At 43.3% G+C, this 21739-nt stretch overlaps 1 protein-coding gene across 2 annotated transcripts; it reads left to right on the plus strand.

The window, feature by feature from the left end:
• Positions 1 to 2643: 2643 nt before the first annotated feature.
• On the plus strand, positions 2644 to 11919 carry Mtrf1l (mitochondrial translation release factor 1 like). Of its 2 annotated transcripts, none has more exons than XM_045158990.1 (6): positions 2644 to 2723; positions 3754 to 3937; positions 5398 to 5561; positions 7936 to 8053; positions 9928 to 10064; positions 11546 to 11919. In XM_045158990.1, the coding sequence occupies exons 2-6, from the start codon at positions 3841 to 3843 to the stop codon at positions 11744 to 11746; spliced, it is 717 nt and encodes a 238-aa protein (XP_045014925.1). In that variant the 5' UTR covers positions 2644 to 2723; positions 3754 to 3840; the 3' UTR covers positions 11747 to 11919. The 2 variants fall into 2 exon arrangements, with proteins under 2 accessions (XP_045014925.1, XP_045014926.1); XM_045158991.1 differs by having other exon boundaries at positions 3779 to 3937.
• The last annotated feature ends 9820 nt before the right edge of the window (positions 11920 to 21739 follow it).

Raw genomic sequence — 21739 nt, forward strand, 5'->3', positions numbered from 1 at the left:
GTCCTACATGGAGCAGAGGCTGGGGCTGGTGAAATCCCCAGCTCCAGGCTTAGTGAGACTCCACCTCACGAAAACACAGATTGAGTGATAGAAGAAGGACATCTGCGTCTCCTGCGGCCTCTACATATATGCTCACAGAGCATGTATGAGTACATACACCATACACTCACACATACTACGTATTATACTACATACATATGCAACAAATGAAGTTAAGTAAAAGTGTAAGGACTTTTGGTGTCCCCCTCCCCAAGGTAGGGTTTCACTGTAGCCCAGGCTGACGTGGAATTGACTTTGTAGTCTCAGGCTGGTTTTAAACACCCAGCAATCCTCTTACGTCGGCCTCCCACTTCCTGGGATTAAAGGCACATCACCATGACTGGCAGAGACAGAACATGAGAATGGGTACCTGGGCCTCTAACAGCTGCATACTCAGTGCATGCGCCACTTTGTGCATCTGGCTTTATATGGGTACTAGGAGATTGAACCCAGGTCGTTAGGCTTTGCAGGCAAGTGCCTTAATCACTAAGCCATCCCTCCAGACCCTATGAGTGGCTTATATATATGTGTGTGTGTGTGTGTGTGTGTGTGTGTGTGTGTGTGTATTTTTTATTTATTAGAATGGTCAGGCCAGGGCTTCTAGTCATTGCAGATGAACTTGATACATGGGCCACCATGTGCATCTGGCTTATGTGGGTTCTGGGGAATCAAACTTGGGTCTTTAGGCTTCGTAGGCAAGTGTCTTAATTGCTAAGCCATTTCTCCAGCCTCAAGTGGTACTTTTATTTGTTTGTTTGTTGGCATGTTGTTTGATTTTTTAAGGTAGGGTTTTGTTCTAGCCCAGGCCGACCTGGAATTCACTATGGAGTCTCAGGCTGACCTCAAACTCACAGCAGTCCTTCTACCTCTGTCCCCAGTGCTGAGATTAAAGGTGTGTGCCACCACACCTGGCTTCAAGTGCTATTTTTAATTAAAGGTGAAAATGTAAAAGTTGGATTTGATTTAGAGGAAAAAGTTATGTCACCAATGGCCACATTAAGTTAGTAAAATGAAAATCAGGAAGATGTTCAGATAAAGACATGTCTGCTGTCTAGGAGGAAAAGTAGTATAGCAGGGAACTGATAAGCCTGAGTAGTCAGAAAGACCAACAGATCAGGCAAACATGGTAAATTAAAAGGAGACAAAGCCAGGCTGGGGAGATGGCTTAGCTGTTAAGGGACTTGTTTGTAAAGCCAAAGGACCCAGGTTCAATTACCCAGGACCCATGTAAAGCCAGATGCACAAAGTGGTGCATGCATCTGGAGTTTATTTGTAGCAGAATAAATAAAAATAAAATATAAAAGTGGATAAGCCACATTGTGGTAGTGCACACCTTTAATCCCAGCACAGAATGGTAAGAGGATCTCTTGAGTTAGAGGCCACCCTAAGACTACAGAGTAAATTTCAGGTCAGCCTAGGCTAGAGTGAGATCCTACCTCGAAAAACCAATTAAAAAAAAAAAGTAAGATAAGATGTAGATGAGGGGCTAAGGAGAGGCGGCTCAGTGGCTACAGGCACTTGCTTGCAAAGCCTGATGGTCCATGTTCAGTTCCCTAGTATGCACATAAAACCAGATGCATAAAGTGGGACATACATCTGGACTTCATTTGTAACGGCAGGAGTTCCTAGTGTGCCCAAACTCAATCTTTTCTTGTCTTTGAGTCTCTCAAATAAAATTTTATTTATACACACACACACACACACACACACACACACACACACACACACACACACACACACACAGACCAAAACAAGCAAAAAAATTACTTCTCTCTTTTCATAGGCTATTTATATTCACAGAATAGAGAAAGAAAGAAGTAGCATATTTTGTAAGTCAGAAGTGAAAGTTCAATGATGCAATGACTCAGGATAATGCCAAAGAAAGAACATGTCTTGTAAACATTAGGCAGGGTCCATCCCGTGCTTTGGGCCGGATCCTTATTCTGTACTAAGGAAACAGACAACAGCAGTCCACTTTTTATTTCTATTTTGATGTAAGTGATGGGCACTTATGATCCCCTTCTTGGCTGTCTAACTACTTAATGTATTCATGTGTTATTGCATAGCTTAAGTTGGAATACTAACTGTTTATTAATGTGACTATTTCATGGAGGGGAAATATAGAAAGCTTTAGTTTCTTTATATACGTTTGATACTTTTGGGTTTTATATTTTCATTTGTCATCAGGAACAATTTATAGTTGCATCTCTATGACACCTAGTGCATGAAATACTTTTTAAAATTTTAAAATTTTATTTTAAAATTTTAAAAATTTATTTATTTACTTGAGAGAGAAAGAATGGGCATGCTAGGGCTGCTAGCTGCTGTAAACGAACTCCAGACTCATGAGCCCCTGTGTGCATCTGCCTTACATGGGTCCTGGGGAATTGAACCTGGGTCCTTAAACTTTGCAGGCAAGTGCCTTAACTGCTAAGCCATCTCTCCATCCATAAAATACTACCTTTGGTTAATGACATTTATTAAAAGGACAAAAGAGACATTTTACTTTTTCTTTCAGCTACCATAATAATAAACTTACAAACCTGAAATATGTTGGCAATTTAACACTAATTAAGAAAAGCTTCCTTGGTGCCTTTTTCTTAGATGAAAACGAAGACTTAAAGCAGCTTGCAGAAAATGAAATAGCCTTGTATCAAAAACAAATAGCCCAGCTGAAGCATCAGGTACAGTGCATGTATAAAGTATTTACTTCTTATTTATTTACTTATTTATTCCTCCTTGTGCATTGTATTAGCTGCTTATGAAAACAATCCAAGAAACAACCAGCCTGTTACCTTTTGATTGATTTTAACATTTTCCACCTTGTTGAGGATAACTGGCAAAAGCCATTGTCTACTGAAGGTGTGCAGTGTGATGTGATTCCCTCTGCAAGAAGGGCGTTTCTACAGACATGCTCCCTGCAGCCTTCTTCTTGTCTTGCTGGAACAGCAGCAGTGCTTTCACAGGGCACATGCTGCACTATCAGTGTGATCTGCAAAGGCCACTCGGAGAGAGAGACAGCGGGTAGTGTGATGGCCACTGAGCTCCTCAGGAGCAGGGGTAGCGCTTTATCCAGGTGTCCCTGGCACACTTGGACCTGTCCTAGAGATCCAGAATCACACCTTCTCTCCCATGTTAAGAACTCTTAGGGAGAACTGCAGTTTGAGTGTGTGTGTGTTTCCTTGCTACTATATGCAGAGTTGCAGAGAGAGAATTTTTGTTTGGCATTCTGCATGTGGTGTAATATCCTGTAATGAGCATTTAATCTTATGAACTCAAAAACTGTTGCAAAGTATATAAGACCTCCAAGGAAAAAGGAAAACAAACCTATAATTTTAGTTGAATCTTATAACATGCATACCGTAACTGTAAAATTAGTGCTTCATAGAATTTACACATTTTACACTTCTAGGTGACAATAAGACTGAACAGTATTAAATGGCAGTATTAAGGTATTTGGATAGAGAAATTTAGGTTAAGTATTTAAAATTCTTGTATTTGGGGGGGATGTTTTAAATCTTTGTTGTTGTTGTTTTTCAAGGTACGGTCTCACTCTAGCCCAGGTTGGCCTGGAATTCACTCTGTAGTCTCAGGGTGGCCTTGACAGCAATCCTACCTCTGCCTCCTGTGTGCTGATATAAAAGGGGTGTGCCACCATGCCCAGCTGTGTTTTGAATCTTAATTATAGGTAGGGTGACATTTTTGTATTTACAGATCATCTTACTTTTGGTTCCCTCAGAAGAACCAGATGAAGGGGATTTGATCCTGGAGGTCTCTGCAGGAGTCGGAGGCCAGGAGGCAATGCTGTTTACATCCGAGGTGTTTGACATGTATCAGCAGTATGCAGCCTTTAAAAAATGGCACTTTGAGATCCTGGACTATTTCCCAAGTGAAATAGGTCAGTGAACTGATTTGTTATGGTATGGTCTAGATTTTATGTGGCCTGGGGAAAGGGTTGGCAAGATGATGATTCTAAGCTGTGTGAGTACAGATCCATTTGTTTTGAAATGGCCTGCAAATTCAATAAGCACTGGGTAATGAGTTTTAAAACTGGCTAGTTGTGGTAGCTTCCCCTTGTGATTGCTGCATTCATGACAGAAGGACTGCCATGAGTTCAGGGCCAGCCTGGGCTACTGTGAGACTGTCTAAAAGTTGTCTTTTAGCTGTGTCACTGACACCAGCACATTAGTAGCTCCATAAGTGCTTCCACTTTGTAACTGGCTGTAAAGACAGTATTTTAAGGTACCGGAGCTGGGGAGATGGCTCAGCAATCAAAAGCATTTAACTTGCAAAACCTGACATCCTGGGTTCAATTTCCCAGTACCCACGTAAAGTCTGACACAAACTGGCACATGCATTGGGTGTTCATTTACAGCAGTGGGAGGTTGTAGCACACCCATACTCTCTGTGTCTCTGACTCTCAAAGAAATAATTTAAAATATTTTTGTTTACTTATTTTCAGGGAGAAAGAGAGAGAAGACAAAGAAAATGGGCATGCCAGGCTCTCCATCTACTGAAATGACCTCTAGTTGCATGTGCCACTGTGTGCATCTGGCTTTATGTGGGTAGTGGGGACGCAAACCCAGGTCAATAGTCTTTGCAGACAAGCACCTTTAACCCTGAGCAATCTTTCCAGCACAACAATTTGTTGTTGTTTTAAGTGAGAATGAGAACAGAGTTTGGGCTGCAGAGATTGCTCAGCAGTTAAAGGCACTTGGTTATAAAATCTGCTCTGAGTTTAATTTTCCATTACCCATGTAAAGTCCAATGCACAAAGTGTCACATGCATGTGGAGTTGGTTTGCAGTGGCAAGAGACCCTGGCACCTATTCTCTCCCTTTCATAAATAGAAATATATTTTTCAAAAAGATACTAAGGGCTGGAGAGATGGCTTAGTGGTTAAGGCATTTGCCTGCAAAGCCTAACAACCCTGGTTCAATTCCCCAGTGTCCATGTAAAGCCAGATACACAAAGTGGCACATGTATCTGGAATTTGTTTGCAGTGGCAGGAGGCCCTGGTGTTCCTGTTCTCTTTGTATCTCTTTCTGTGTCTGTATATATCTCTGTCTCTACTTGCAAATGAATAAATGAATACATTTTTTTAAGCTACTAAATACCAGCTGGGTGTGGTGGCCCAAGTCTTTACTTTCAGCACTCAGAAGGCTGAAGTAGAAGGACCTACAGTGGAGCTCAAAGTCAGCCTGGGCTGGAGGGAGACCCTCAAGAAAAGAAAAACCGAATAGTGTAGACATGCTAAACTGCTTTAATGTGTTTGCAGTCTTTTAAGAGGTGATGTAATGGTCAGTTATTTAGACATGACAGGAATAATGAAAAGAAACCTAGCTTGCTTATTTTTCAGGTGGTCTTAGGCATGCTTCTGCCAGCATTGGGGGCTTAGAAGCATATAAGCACATGAAATTTGAAGGAGGAGTACACAGGGTACAAAGAGTGCCAAAGACAGAGAAGCAAGGCCGCATGCACACCAGCACCATGACCGTGGCCATATTACCTCAACCCACTGAGGTAAGGCTTTGTTCTGGGGCTCACACAGTACACCTTCCCTCCCCACAGCCACTCCCGAGGTGACTGAATTAAGTTTCTATTTTTCTTGTCATTTGGTCTTCCTCACATATTTTGTGTCATTCTTAAGAATTCATTTAGTCCACGAAATGTAATTTTTCAAAAGCTTGTAAGAATTAAGGATTTTTAAATGGTCTAGGCCTATAGTGTCTCTTTTTGTCCACTATGAACATATAGTGTGGGACTCTCTTTAGATGACATTACTCAAGTATGGGTGATTGCCTTCATAATGACTTGCCCTTTTATGACTGGCTACCCTGATAATATCAGTACAAGCATAATTACTTTAAAAAAAAAAACAAAAACCTGAGCCGGAGAGACAGCTTAGCAGTTAAGGCACTTGCCTATGAAGCCTAAGGACCCAGGTTTGATTCTCCAGGTCCCATAATAGCCAGATACACATCATGATGCATGCATCTGGAGTTTGTTGGCAGTGGCTAAAGGCCCTGGTGCACCCATTCTCTCCCTCCATCCCTCTGTCTCAAATAAGTAAAATGATAAGAATAAAATTAAATTAAATTAAATTAAATAAAGCTGAAGTATAGGGCTGGAGAGATGGCTTAGAGGTTGAGGTGCTTGCCTGCAGAGACTAATAACTCATGTTCAGACTTCCACGTCCCATGTACCCAGACTCACAGTGGTGCAAATGCACAATGCTGCACATGCACACAACGGGACACACATGTCTGAAGTTCATCCTCAGCAGGCTGAAGGTCCTGGTGCACCCATTTTCTCTCTGTCTCTCTCTCAAAATTAAAAAAATAATAATAATAAAAATAGAATTTGAAAAACTGAAGTATAAATCATGTTAGAAGTTTGAGGGTTTCTAGTTGTTAATTTTAAGGCAAAAATTAAAAATTGCTATTTTTACTAGGCATACTCAGGAGGCAGAGGTAGGAAGATTGCTGTGAATTTGAGGCCACCCTGAGACTACATAGTGAATTCCAGGTCAGCCTGGGCTAGAGCAAGACCGTACCTCAAAAAAAAAAAAAAAAAAAATTACCGTTTGAGTCTACAGTAGGGTTAATGGAGTTTTCTTTAGTTCTGATTTTTATGTGAAGCCTCAGTGAGGAGCAGCAGCTCTGGGGAATGAAGTAGCAAGGGGAGCTGGCTGGGTCGCTGGGCTTCCGCAGTCCGGGGCAGCAGGGCCCGAGGCCCATGTGTGCTGTCACTCGGGCAGTGCCGTAAGCCCGGGGGTAGCACAGCCCTTGCTCCAGGGCTCCAGGCATGCAAGGAAGTGGTCCCTAGTCACTCACAGCTGGGAGACCCAGGGCTTCCTTCTGAGGGTGACTTTCAGGACAAAGTACCATCCTGTTTGTGCCTAGTGTACTACATGTATGCTCTTGGTCTCCTAGTATTTGTTGCCAAAATTTTTTAAATTAAACAAAAAATAGGCTAGACATGGTGGCGCACGCCTTTAATCCCAGCATTTAGGAGGCAGAGGTGGGAGGATCGTTGTGAGAGGGAGGCCGCCCCAAGACAGCATAGTGAATCCCAGGACATCCATACAGCGAGACCCTTCCTCAAGCAAACAACAACAACAAAATGCAGCAGTAAAACACAAAAAGCTCTTTCTGTTCATGATTCCATTATTTTTGTGCTCTGCTAAACTCTTTGAACGAGGGAATAATTATATACTAATTATATTATTATGATTATAACTAGTCTCTTATTTGTGTGGAAAGAAGAGTCACCCACAAAGAAGCCCAGTTTTTGAGGATGAAAGAGGGTTATTTTGGTTCTATATTATGTTTTTATTTGCCTACTCAAATAAGAAAGGCAAAATGTTAAAAATAGTATCCCTTCAACTATAGACTATTCTTAAAATAAAATCTTGTAAATATCAAATGAGCTGCATGTGGCGGTGCACGCCTTTAATCCCAGCACTCAGGAGGCAGAGGTAGGAGGATCACCGTGAGTTCAAGGCCACCCTGAGACTACATTGTGAATTCCAGGTCAGCCTGGGCTAGAGTGAGATCCTACCTCCAAAAACCAAAAAAATAAATATAAGATGAATTCTATATAGGATATATATTTATAAATGAACAGTTCTTAAGAAAGATTTTTTCTTTAGTTGAAGGTGACAGAGAGAACAGGTGCACCAGGGCCTCCAGCCACTGCAAATGAACTTCAGATGTATGCATCACCTTGTGCATCTGGCTTACGTGGATATCGGGGAAGCGAGCCTTGAACAGGGGAGTGGATAGTTCTTTATATGAATTCTACATAGGGTGTATGTTTATAAACAGATGTGTCTCACCTTTATTTATTGATACATGTAATTTTGTACAATGCCAGCTTATCTCCTTACATGTAGATTAACCTGGTGATTAACCCTAAAGACTTGAGAATTGACACTAAGCGAGCAAGTGGAGCCGGGGGCCAGCATGTCAACACCACGGACAGTGCAGTCCGCATAGTGCATCTCCCAACAGGTAGGCCTTGGGGTTTTCAACGCAAAGCATGCCATTGAAACCCTTCTCCAAGTGACTCATTTCCACTGAAGTTGAAGATTGTAGGTTACCAAATGAATATACACTCCTGAGGATTGTTCCTAATTACTTGATTTATTTAAATGCTGTAGCTGACCTATGCTGGATAATTACACAGCCTAGACAAGAGAGAGCTCTGAGCCTAGGGAATTTCTACATTAGTCACTATGACAACAAAAATAACTGCTAGTGGTTCCCAGTGGCCTTATAAAACACATTATGCTTGGTTTAGTTCTTTTAAAAAGGTTCTGTGGGGCTGGGCATGGTGGCACATTCCTTTAATCCCAGCACTTGGGAGGCAGAGGTAGGAGAATCGCCATGAGTTTGAGGCCACCCTGAAACTAAATAGTTAATTCCAGGTTAGCCTAGGCCAGAGTGAGACCCTACCTCGAACAAAACAAAACAAAAATAATGTTCAGTGTGGTTGGAGAGATTACTGTGGTTAAGTGCTTGCCTGTGAAAAGTTAAGGACCCAGGTTTGAGGCTCAATTCCCCAGTACCCATGTAAGCCACATGTACCTATTCACTCTCTCTCTCTCTCTTTCTCAAATAAGTAAAAATAAACAACAACAAAAAAATTTTAATGTTCAGTGAGGGGCTAGAGAGATGGCTTACCAATTAAGGCATTTGGGTATGAAGCCTAAGGGCCCAGGTTCAATCCCCCAGTACCCATGTAAGCCAGATGCACAAGGTGCTTGTGCATCTGGAGTTCGTTTGCAGTGGCTGGAGGCCCTAGTTGCCCATATTCTCTCTCTGCCTCTTTTTCTCTCAAATAAATCCTTCTTTCTAGCCCGTGGCTTTTTAAATCAGAAACTAAATCAGTAGTTCTCAGGCTCTTCATAGGAGAGGTTATCAGGGACACCGTGGACTTCCTCCTGTAAGCATGCATGCAGGCAGAGCTTTGCATATGACATCAGGAGCATCTTTACATCGAGGTCATCACACACACTCGTGCTTGTAGGTGGTCAGAGGGACAGCAGTCTGTACTAAGTACAGCTACGTGTTTGATAAGTATAACGAGTGATTGACATGTTGGTAAAATAAGCGTGGCTCATAGGATTAGCCCACACTAGCCTTCCAAAAAGAATACTGTGACCTGGGTGTGGTGGCGCACGCCTTTAATCCCAGCACTTGGGAGGCAGAGGTAGGAGGATCGCTGAAAGTTCGAGGTCACCCTGAGAATACACAGTTAATTTCAGGTCAGCCTGTAGGAGGATCACTACAAGTTTGAGGCCAGTTTGGGACTGCAGAGTGAGTTCCCAATTGGTCTGGACTACCGTGAGACCCTACCTTGAAAAAAAACAAAAATACAAACAAAAAAGAAAGTGCTGGACTGATAGGATTTTGTCCTTATAAATATGGAATATTATGTTCAAATGTCAAGGTGATGTCTTACCTAAGCAGAAATAGGAATAAACATCTTCAAAAATAAGCATTCTCTCAAACTTCTACTTAGTTTCTATAAGTAGTTCTTTTTTTATATTATGATATCTTGTGAACCAGGCGTGGTGGCGCACGCCTTTAATCCCAGCAGTAAGGAGACAGAGGTAGGAGGATCACTGAGTTCGAGGCTAGTAGTGAATTTCAGATCAGCCTGGGCTAGAGTGAGACCATACCTCGAAAAACCAAAGTAAATAAATAAGTTATGATATGAGAAAACAATCTCTATTTAGTAATTTATCTAATGTTAAACTATTTTTGTTGTTAGAGTTCTGGTTTTATCTCATAAAAAGGCAAAGGAGAAGGAAAAGAAATACTCCTTGGCAATAAATAAAGATTTTTCTATAAACTTCATTAATTCTTATGATATTGTTTAGGTGTTTTTTCTGAATGCCAACAAGAGAGGTCACAACTAAAAAATAAAGAAGTGGCTATGAAAAAACTACGTGCAAAACTATATAGCATGCGTCTGGAGGAAGAAACAAGTAAAAGATCCAACTCTAGAAAGATCCAGGTAAAAGCGAAGTTCATAAATGCTTAAATGCCAGGTAGTGGTGCACTGCACAGTTCAAGGCCAGCCTGAGACTATAGAGTGAATTCCAGTTCAGATCAGCCTGGGCTAGAGCAAGACCGTACCTTGAAAAAAACAGAAAAAGAAAGAAGGGAGGGAAATGTTCACATGCCTCAGTTTTTCATATATTTTTCACTTACTCTGTTAACTAGAGTTACAAGCTATTCCTGTTTGTATTACTCTCCAGTTTTTTGTATTCAAAGGTATTGTTCTCAGCACTTTGCTAAAGTACAAAAACCAGTGAGTCCTCATTTAGTTTTAGTCCTTTAGAATAATGGAAGCAAGAAAACTTGAATATTGAGCTGAGTCTAGTTTCTGGCTGCTATTTTTATACCATATAGGATCCTTCTAAGACTTCCTCATTGTACAACACTCATCCTTTTATCACCACAAGATGACTTCGTTATTCACAAAGAATATATGCATATAAAATATAAACGTGGGCTGGAGAGATGGCTTAGCGGTTAAGCGCTTGCCTGTGAAGCCTAAGGACCCCGGTTCGAGGCTCGGTTCCCCAGGTCCCACATTAGCCAGATGCACAAGGGGGTGCACACGTCTGGAGTTCGTTTGCAGAGGCTGGAAGCCCTGGCGCGCCCATTCTCTCTCCCTCTATCTATCTTTCTTTCTGTGTCTGTCACTCTCAAATAAATTTAAAAAAAAATAAAGCTTTAAAAATATATATATATATCTAAACATGGGTTGGGGAGATGGCTCCGCAGTGAAAGCATTTGCTGGCAAAGCCTGCTGGCCTTAGTTCATTTCCCCACTACCCATATCAATCCAGATACACAAAGTAGCGCATGCATCTGGAGTTACTTTGCAGAGTTAAGAGTCCCTGGTGCTGCACCCATTCTCTTTCTCTTCTCTATCTCCTTCCTTCTCAAATAAAATTGAAATATATATGTATATGTATGTAATATGCTTGTTATCAACTTTTATTTTTATTTTTTTCAATATTTTTTATGTATTTGAGAAAGATAGAGATAGAGAGAACAGGCACACCAGAGCCTCCAGCCACTGCAAACGAGCTCCAGACACATGCACCACCTTGTGCATCTGGCTTACGTGGGTCCTGGGGAATCAAACCCGGATCCTTTGGCTTTGCAGGCAAATGCCTTAACCGCTAAGCCATCCCTCCAGCCCATCAACTTTTTAACTATCAACTAATTGACAGGTTCTCTATGTATGTGTCATCATTCTGTAATTTGAAGATGAGAAAATAAAAATTTAGACAAAGTCAAAGAGTACTGAAGTGCCTCAGATAGGATTCAGACATTAGTGTCTGATCTCAAAGCCCACATTCATTCTTTGTATCCTGTATGTCATTTGGGGAGGCACAGTTTTTAAGACACTATTATTACCCGGAAGCAAGTGTATTCATACATATCCTTGTTTTGTTTTTGTTTTTGTTTTTTTAAATTTAGGTTGGAACTAGAGGAAGGTCAGAAAAAATAAGAACATACAATTTTCCACAGAACCGGGTCACAGATCACAGAATCAACAAATCGCTGTATGATCTTGAAACCTTCATGCAAGGTGACTCTCTTCTGGATGAACTTATACAGTCACTGAAGGACTATGCTGACTATGAATCTTTAGTAGAAGTTATTTCCAGAAAAGACTGATGTGTTAGTAACCTTTCTCTGCACAGGCTGGGGACATGCTACAGCACATCACATGTGTGTATGTATTTGCCAGTGTTCTCTTGAACATAGGTTATCACAGCTGCAAGTGATAAGCTTACACTAAAGACAGGTTACTGATGGAGACACTAGTAAAGGACACCGTAAAATTATGACTCCTGTGAATCTTTGATTCTCTGTCCTAAAAGAAAAAGGAAAATAGAAGCTGGGCGTGATGGTGCATGCCTTTAATCCCAGCACTTGGGAGGCTGAGAAAGGAGGATCGCTGTGAGTTTGAGGCCTCACTGACTACATAGTGAAATTCAGGTCAGCCTGGACTAGAGTGAAACCTACCTTTAAAAAAAGAAGAAAGAAGGAGGAAAATAGCCAGCACTAGGGAGGTAAGGTTAGGAGGATTGTTGTGAGTTTGAGGCCAGCCTGAGACTACAGTGAATTCTAGGTCATACTGAGCTAGAGCAAGACCCTACCTCAAAAAAAAAAAAAAAAAAAAAGAAAAAGAAATGGAAAACAGTCTTATGTAAAGTGTTGAATGAATGATCAAAAATTCAGTTTAACTTGTGAAAATTTTCAAATATAAAACAAATTTTACAGCAACTACTCCATGAGGACCCTGTAAGGAGACAGAAGCCATATCATTAAATCAACTGATAGTGTAATTAACGAGAGGATAAAAGGACAGTTGAATCCACTGAGGCAGAGATGGTGCCCCAGCAGAAAAGAGTTCTCATTGAACAAACAAGAGGCTCCCTCTCCCCAAGATGGACTCACCTTCAGGAGTGGGTTGGCCCAGCCCACTCTGCTGGCAAGGCGCCTGCATTGTCTTGGGTCCAGGCTGGTGTGCAGCTGGTAGAGCAGGCCGTATAAGCACAGAACCTCAGCCTTGGGGCCTGTTGATCACGAAGTCTCCTGTCCAGATAGGAGCAGGTCTGCTTAGTGATGGGCCTCAGAGGGTTTCTGTGAGTTCTCCAGAGAATCAGAACCAACACAATGGGTAAGCAGAAATTGATTGCAAGTAGTGAGTGACTTACTTGACAAAGACAAACGTGCAGAATCTGTGGTGAGAGCTGCTGGTTCAGCTCCAGTCCAGAAGCCGTCTCCTGGAGAATTTCCTCTTGCCTGGCTGGTGTTTCCTTCTATTCAAACCTTCAATTGATGTGCAAAACCCACTAGCATCCAAAACATCAGAAACATCTAAAATAATGTGTTACCAAAGCCTCCTCATGCTCACAGCGGTTCTCCCCCTGACTAACAAGCTTCACAGGGTGCTGGCTGGTAAAGAGGTGCTCACATTTCAGGAGTCTGAATGTTCCCACACCCAGCCATGGCCAGTGTGACAGTCTTGCTAGTGACATGGTTAGGTCTCAGGAGTTCCCCTTATGAACGGCCATGGCCCTGACAGAAGAGGCTTCATGCATTGTGTGGCTGGCTCACCCTTCTGCCCTGAGAACAGCGAGGAAGCCAAGCCCTGCTGAGACAATTCATGGCAGCCCTGCTAGGTGTTGGGGTGGAGGCAGAGGCAGGAGGATTGCATGAGTCCAAGGCCAGTCAGCTAGAGTGAGACTTTATCTAAAAAACAAGAAAGGGGGGCTGGAAAGACGGCTTAGCAGTTAAGGCACTTACTTACCTGCAAAGCCAAAGAACCTCGGTTTGATTCCCCAGGACTCACGTAAGCCAGATGCACGAGGTGGCACATGCACCTAGAGTGTACAGTGGCGAGAGGCCCTGGTGCGCCCATTCTTCCCTGCCCTTCCCTCTCACTCTCTCAAATAAAATTTTTAAAAGAACAAGAAAGGACAGTACCTCCTTTCCCCAATCTCCAGAACTGCAAGAAATAAACTTACGTGCTTTTATAAAGATGAGGACTCAGGTGCTTTGTTATAGTTAACACAAAGGGATATGACGGGGTCTGTTACTAATACTGCAGAGCAGTGAAAAGCAAATTGGGGAGAGGTGGCTCAGCTGTTAAAAAAGTGTTTTCTTGGAAAGTCGGATGGCCTGAGTTTGATTCTCCAGCACTTATGTAAAGCTAGATGCACAAACTGGTACAAGTGTCTGGAGTTCATTTGCAGTGGCAGGAGGCCCTGGTACACACAGAGACACACACATAAATGTAGTTTTTTGTTTCTCCCTCTGTAGTGGTTTGATTCTGGTGTCCCCCATAAACTTGCTAGGTCCCCAACTGATGGGAGATTTGGGAATGAAAGCCTGGAGGATGTGTATTATTGAGGGCAGCTTATGGGTATTACAGCTGGCTTCCTATGTGAATTTGTTGAGAGGCAACAGATTTAGTTGGTGTAAGCACCCAGAGTCCCAGCAGTGTTTCCTACTTGTTTAATGTTTGAGATAATTATAAACACCATGACACTTATGTGTCCGTAGTTCAGTCTACACTGCTCAAAAAAAAGTACATCATTCCATTTCAAACACACCACCATCACCTGAAAGAATTCACAGTAAAAATCCTTTAATATCCAGGAATTCAAAATTTCCAAATTATTGTCTCTCTCTAGCCCAGGCTGACCTGGAATTCACTATGTAGTCTCAGGGTGGCCTCAAACTCATGGTGATCCTCCTACCTCTGCCTCCCCAGTGCTGGGATTAAAGGTGTGTGCGACCACCCCTGGCTGGCCAGCCGGCCTTCCTTCCTTCCTTCCTTCCTTCCTTCCTTCCTTCCTTCCTTCCTTCCTTCCTTCCTTCCTTCCTTCCTTCCTCCCTCCCTCCCTCCCTCCCTCCCTCCCTCCCTCCCTCTCCGTGGTTTTCACACTGAATTTTCACTTGGGAAGCTCAAGCTATGCATTTCGGGTTCCTTAAGTCAGTATTTTCTTCAAATTGGAAAGCTTCCAACCGTTGGCTAGTGTAAATACTAAGCACTGTTAAGACACACATCCACCACCACCCCCCTGTATTTGAAGAGACCAGCTATGAATGTTGAAGTCTGCTTCCACTGAGATGTAGATCTTCTAAAATATGACAGCTCACCCAAATGAAGCCACCTTGAGAACTGAAAAGCACTTAACATTTGAAGATTAGCTTAAAGCTCCAATAGTATAATTGTTGCAGTCCGGTTTGCATTGCTGGTAGAAATCACCCAACCAAGAGCAGCTTCTGGGAAAAAGAGGTTTATTTTGGCTTACAGGCTTGAGGGGAAGCTCCACGATGGCAGGGGAAAATGATGGCATGAGCAGAGGGTGGACATTACCCCCTGGCCAACATAAGGTGGACCACAGCAACAGGAGGGTATGCCAAACACTGGCAAGGGGAAACTGGCTTTAATACCCATAAGCCTGCCCCCAACAATACACTCCCTCCAGGAGGCATTAATTCCCAAATCTCCATCAGCTGGGAACCTAGCATTCAGAACACCTAAGTTTATGGGGGACACCTGAATCAAAGCATCACAATAATGAATGTAATTATACACAAATTATTATATAATTAATTAGACTTCTGGCAAAAGACAAGTAGTTTTGGGTTTTTTTTGTTTTTTTTTTCCATAAAATCCTGACTTCTCAGAAGACTATCTACCAAAATTGGGTCCTGAGAGGAAAAGGAAGGCCTAGGAATGCTTGTTTGGAGCTGTGGAAAGACCTTGTGCTGAGAACATCACAAAGGTGCTTACTAGAAAAATGAAGGATGCAAGTCATATGTCATGAAGTTAGAAAAACTGAAAATGCAGGGGTATTGTTCCAAAAACATGAGGTACATTAAGGACTCCAGTGAGAAGAGCTCTCCCTAGTAGCTGATGCCTGTTAGGTTCAAGGTAGTTAGGTTCAGGTAAGATTTCTAGAGAAGGTGAATTCACCTTAGCTTTTGCTGTCCACTGTGCCTGGAAGATGATACTCCACCTCTGCAGATGGAGTGCAGATGGAGTTCAGGGTCCAATTTAAAGGGCACCTTATCCTCAAGTCACAACTGCTCCTTCAGCAACCCATAATGTTTGTATGCGATGACATAAAAGTGTCCTTCAAAATACTAATTTCCAAATGGAACGATGGAATGTAGGACCTCTTGGAAGAGTATGTAGAACCAACCAATCAGACCTCATTAGCTAACATGACAGATTTGAGGTTATCAAAGCAGATAATTCCAACTTTGAAATGAAATGTTGCTTGCTTGCAAAGCCTGACCACCCAGGTTCAGTTCCCCAGTACCCACTTAAAGTCAGATGGACAAGGTGGCACATGTGTCTGGAGTTCATTAGCGGTGGCAAGAGGCCTTAGCGCACTCATTCATTCTCCCCTTACGACAACATAAATATGTGATTTTTAAAATGAAATGCCATGTCCTGTTAACTAGTTTCTCATTGTGTGCTCTCAGCAGCGTCTGATCTCATCATTCCTCTCAACACCTTAGGAGGTTTCCACTGCCTCCCAAATGAACCTCCTGACCCCAGCTCTATGTGCAGTACATCCATGGTTTCCATCCAGCACTGCTTCGTACCACCCACCAGGGAGGACATTTTATAACCACCTCTCTTGTGTGTGTCAAGTTCTGGATGAGGCCCTTGCATGTGGGCTCTCCGTCATTTATTGCCGCTTGTCTCTCAAATAGAATCGTACGTACCCAGAGATGACTTTCCCTCCCAGAGGACCATGGTGCATGTTGCAAACCATTCAGAGGTGTATTGCAAAGCATGCTGCTGTGCACAGGATGCCCAGTGGGTTAATAGTGCTGAGGTGAAGCCGGGCGTGGTGGCGCACGCCTTTAATCCTAGCACTCGGGAGGCAGAGGTAGGAGGATCACCATGAGTTCGAGGCCACCCTGAGACTACAGAGTTAATTCCAGGTCAGCCTGGACCAGAGTGAGACCCTACCTCGCAAAACCAAAAAAAAAAAAAAAAAAAATAGTGCTGAGGTGGAAACCCTGCCCTGCCCTCCAGACTTCTCTTTGCCTGGCATAGACAACCTTTTCATTGTATAAAAATCCCCTCGCTGCAACTTAAAAAAAAAAAGATTGTATTTTCATTTACTTATTAGAGACAGAGTGAGAATGGGCATGCCAGGGCCTCTAGCCACTGCAAACAAACACCAGGTGCATGTGCCACCATGTGTGTCTGGCTTACGTGGGACCTGGAGAATGGAACCTGGGTCCTTAGGCTTCACAAGCAAGTGCTTAACCACTAAGCCATCTCTTCCCCGCCCTCCCCACTGCAACTTTAATTGCATTTGGCTATCTAGTGTTTGTTGCAGCCTCATTATATATACTTCATTTGCCCCTATATGTCATGATTGTTTTATTTAAGAAAAAATTTTTTTTGGTTTTTCAAGGCATGGTCTCTCTAGCCCAGGCTGACCTGGAATTCACTATGTCATCTCAGACTGGCCTCGAACACATGGCGATTCTCCAACCTCAGCCTCCCAAGTGCTGGGATTTAAAGTCAATGATTAACCTAACCAGTGGGAAAGGACTAATTATCTCATGTCCATGAAGCAAGCCCAAGGGTAGAAACCACAAAGGCAGGTCATGTCCGAATTATTCCCATACACCTCTCAGTGTCTTACATGTGCTAATTTTGCCAAAAGAATTTAGTATTTGGGAGGGTGGTGAGATAGTCTCACTTCAGTCCAATCTGGCCTGGAACTCACAGTGATCCTCCAAATCTCAGTCTCCTGAGTGTTGGGATTAAAGATTGAGATTTAAAGTCAATGGTTAATTAACCTAACCAAGTGGGAAGGATGGCAAGAAATTCCATAACCATGGGGCAGAACATATTTGGCTCTTTGTTATTGTGTTATATAGTAATTTTGACTTTTCCAGTAAAACATCAGCTTTGTTTTTGTTTTTAAAGGTGGGGTCTCTAGCACAAACTGACCTGGAATTCACTATGTAGTCTTAGGGTAGCCTCAAACTCATGGTGATATCCTCCTATTTCTGCTTCCCTAGTGCTGGGATTGAAAGGGTGTGCCACCACACCAGTCCTAAAATATCAGCCTTCTGCAAAAGGAGGAATGAAAACCAGTTGAACTTTTAAAAAAATAATTATTTTTTTTTTACTAACAACTTCCATGATTGTAAATAATATCACATGGTAATGCTCTCCCTCCCCCATTTTCCCCTTTGAAACTCCATTCTCCATTATATCCTCTTCCCCTCTCAATCGGTCTTTTATTTTGATGTCATGATCTTTTCCTCCTATTATGATGGTCTTGTGTAGGTGGTGTCAGGCACTGTGAGGTCATGGATATCTAGGCCATTTTGTGTCTGGGTGGAGCATGTTGTAAGGAGTCCTACCCTTCCTTTGGCTCTTAGATTCTTTCCTCCACCTCTTCTGCATTAGACCCTGAGCCTTGGAAGGTGTGATAGAGATATTGCAGTGCTGAGCACTCCTGTCACTTCTTCCCAGCACCATGATGCCTTCTGAGTCATCCCAAGGTCACTGCCATCTGAAAAGAGAAGCTTCTCTACAAAAAGTGAGAGTAGCATTAATATATGGGTAGGAACATTAAGAGAAGTGCTTACTGGGCAGTTTGGTGAGCATAGTATATACATTTAACCAGATAGCAGCAGACGTTACACCCCTAGGGCTCATGACTACCCCTGTTTTAGGTTCTCAGTATCAGTAATGTATTCACTCCCCTGGAGCGGGCCTGCAGCCTAATTAGCGGGCAGTTGGTTTCCACCATGACAGACGTGCCACTCACTACTGCAACGGTTGGCTCATTTGGCCTGGCTGGCAAAATATAAGGCTTGCAATGTCCACTGTTGAGTATCTTCACTGGTGATTTCTCTCTCTCCCATTGAACTGCATGCAGAATGGCTTCTTCCAGCTTTCTGTCAGCTGGTCTACATGTGTTGAACTTTTAAACTACAGTTAAGATACAAAATTAGGTTCTAGAGAGATGGCTTAGTAGTTAAGGCACTTGTCTACAAAGCCAAAGGACCTCTGTTCAATTCCCTAGGACCCAGGTAAGCCAGATGCACAAGGTGGTGCATGTATCTGGAGTTTGTTTGCAGTGGCTGGAAGCTCTGGTGTGCCCATTCTCTCTGTTTCCCTCTCTCAAATCAATAAATTAAAATATTTTTTAAAAGATACAAAATTATATTCTACGTGTTCAACTAATTTACTGAGAAAGACTGGCCCACCCCCAATTTTTCCTAATTTCTGTATCTGAAAATAAAAGAGATGATAAGGATAGTCTGGAAGGTCAGACTACTTAGTAAAGTGAAAATCTGCCAGGAGTGATGGTGCAAGTCTTTAATCCCAGCATTTAGGAGGCAGAGGTAGGAGGACTGCAGTGAGTTCAAGGCCACCCTGAGACTACCTAGTGAATTCCAGGTCAGCCTGGGCTAGACTGAGAACCTACCTCGAAAAAACAAACAAACAAAAATGTAATGATCAAATAAATAAATAAAAAATTTAAAAAAATGTAATGATAGCAATGTGGACTTCACAGGATGCTTAGGGGCTTCTGGTCGTGCTCCCTTAAAGGAATTCATTCCTTTTCTGCCTCCCACCATTTGTGCTCCTTGGCAACTTTCCCCATCTGCAAGATTCTCGGGAGGTTCATGCACTTGTGCTTATTAGCTCTGTAATTGTAGTAGCCATCCAGACGTGACTGGTATTTCTAAGCACAGGCATTATAAAATGTAAACATTTTATTTATTTATTTTTAAGAATGTGAGGGGCGTGGTGGTGCACACCTTTAATCCCAGCACTCGGGGGCAGAGGTAGGAGGATTGCTGTGAGTTGGAGGCCACCCTGAGACTCCATAGTGAATTACAGCTCAGCGTGGGCTAGAATGAGACCCTACCTCGAAAAACCAAAAAAAAAAGAACTTAACATTTTCTTACGGTACCAAAAAAAAAAAAAAACCGGAACCCACTATAGTTATAATAGTCACTAAATAAATTACTATTTGGCAAAATCCTTAACCAGTGTAATCAGAAGGAACTCTGAACTCATGGAAATCTACCTTGTCCCACAGGATCTGGCTTTTCCTTTATACGACCATCTTTTACTGTCTTTGCTAAGTAAGGTCTCCTGGGTTAGGTTTTCTAGCTTTACCTCTTCATTTACGGCAGCCAACTTCATATTTACAGAGTGATTCCGAGTGGAACACCTTTCCTAACCTCTATATCCACCCCCTATTCTATTGCACGGTTTTGCATATTCTTTCTGGAGTGCATATTCAGGACAACTTCCTTTCCATTGATATGTAAACTCCGTCTGGGAAGGACTTTGGTCTTCAGTCCCTCACCCCAGCACCAAGCTGGAACCAGTGCCTCCTGTGTCAAACCCAACAAACTGGCAAAATTTCTGTCATCAAGACCGTTTCAATGCAACGTTTTCAAAACTGGAAAATGCAAGAACGCGTTTCTTCTGAAAAGCTAATTTTTAAATATTTAAATATAAACAGATACATCCATACATCCTGCACACGACTCTTCCCAGTCTTGGCCCCGCCCCCCCCGGAACTGTCACTCTTGGCTGAAAACACCCATAGATACTTTCCCCCCTTGCAGAAAAGCAAAAGAGGGAAGAAAGCAAAAACAACAAAAAAAGATGGTTTGGGGTTTCTGAGCAGGGATCTTGTGTCTCCAGTGTACAGTGGCCTAAAGCTGAGCACGGAGGAAGGGATTGTCATTATTTAGGAGCAATATCAAGCCGTGCAAATTTCAGCATCTCTGAAAATGTATGTCATCAAACTCTTAGCCAATAATACATCCCCGTCATTACTACAAAAACTATTCACCAGAGCAGGGCGTGGTGGTGGCACACGCCTTTAATCCCAGCACTCGGGAGACAGGTAGGAGGATCGCCTCGAGATCGAGGCCGCTCAGACTACACTGTGAATTCCAGGTCAGCCTGGGATAGAGCTAAACCATATATATATATATATATATATATATATATATATATATATATATATATATATATATGTTTATGTGTATATATAATTTTTTCGAGGTAGGGAAACTAAATATATATATACACATACACACCCACATATATATATGTATTTTTGTTTGTTTGTTTTTTTCAAGGTAAGGTTTCTAGTCCAGGCCGTTAAGTGCCTTAATCATTAAGTCATCTCTCGGGCCCTTTATTTTTCTTTTATTTTTTAAACATATTTATACGAAAGAGGCAGAGAGAATAGGCGCGCCAGAGCCTGTAGCCACTGCAAACGAACTCCAGACACGTGCACCACCTTGCGCATCTGGTTTACGTAGCTCTTAGGAAATCGAACCCGGATTCTTCGGCTTTGCAGATAGACGCCTTAACCGCTAAGCCATCTCCTCAGCCACGTTTTCTTTCTTTCTTTTTTTTTTTTAAATCTAGCTAGTGTCCTGCAGTCCAAGAAAGTGAGTTCTTATTTACTTATCTTGGAAGAAAGTTGAGGCCACGCAGGAAAAAGAAAACCCCAGAAAATTAAGGGGGACGCCCATCAAAATGCGTGCTGAGGGAGGAGGGAGGAGGGAGGGCGGGGATCAGAACCCGGAGGAAGGCCACCCCACCCTCGGCCCCGCCCGAAGGCGCAGGCGCTGCGGATGCGAGTCTCGCGCCACCGCCGGGGCCGCTCCCGCCCGCCTCCGGGGAGGGCGGCGCGCGCTCCTCCCGCTCCCCCCGCCCCGGGCCAGCGCGCGGGGCCGCCCAGTGCGCAGGCGCCGACCCGCCAAGTCCGCAGCCGCCGCCCGCGCACCGCGCGTGCGCACAGGCCGCGGCCGGGGACGGGGCGGAGCTAGTTTTAGGAGGGAGAGAGGAGCGCGCCTAAATCCTAGAGAGGCGGACTCCGGAGGGCTGGGCGTGGACTGGGGAGGAGGAGGAGGAGGAGGGGGCAGGGCGGATCTTCCGGGAAGGTCGGCTCTCGGGGATGACCGACAGCCTTGCCTCTCTTCCTCAAGGTCCCACTCGTGAGACGATGGAAGGAAGCCGGATGCCGCCTCCGTCGCCGCCGCTCACCGTGGACCTCCAGACAGAAGACACGCGAGCTGCGCCCGAGATGCTCCCAAAAGGACGCCGGGGTCCCGGGACCC

This window comes from Jaculus jaculus, chromosome 9 (assembly GCF_020740685.1).
Source record: "Jaculus jaculus isolate mJacJac1 chromosome 9, mJacJac1.mat.Y.cur, whole genome shotgun sequence".
Taxonomy (NCBI): Eukaryota; Metazoa; Chordata; class Mammalia; order Rodentia; family Dipodidae; genus Jaculus; species Jaculus jaculus.

Excerpts from the sequence above, each read along its gene's own strand:
- Mtrf1l (XM_045158990.1), top strand. The coding sequence starts at position 3,841 with ATGCTGTTTACATCCGAGGTGTTTGACATGTATCAGCAGTATGCAGCC. Across the intron at positions 3,938-5,397 it reads CTATTTCCCAAGTGAAATAG|GTGGTCTTAGGCATGCTTCT; the intron begins GTCAGTGAACTG and ends CTTATTTTTCAG. Across the intron at positions 5,562-7,935 it reads TATTACCTCAACCCACTGAG|ATTAACCTGGTGATTAACCC; the intron begins GTAAGGCTTTGT and ends CCTTACATGTAG.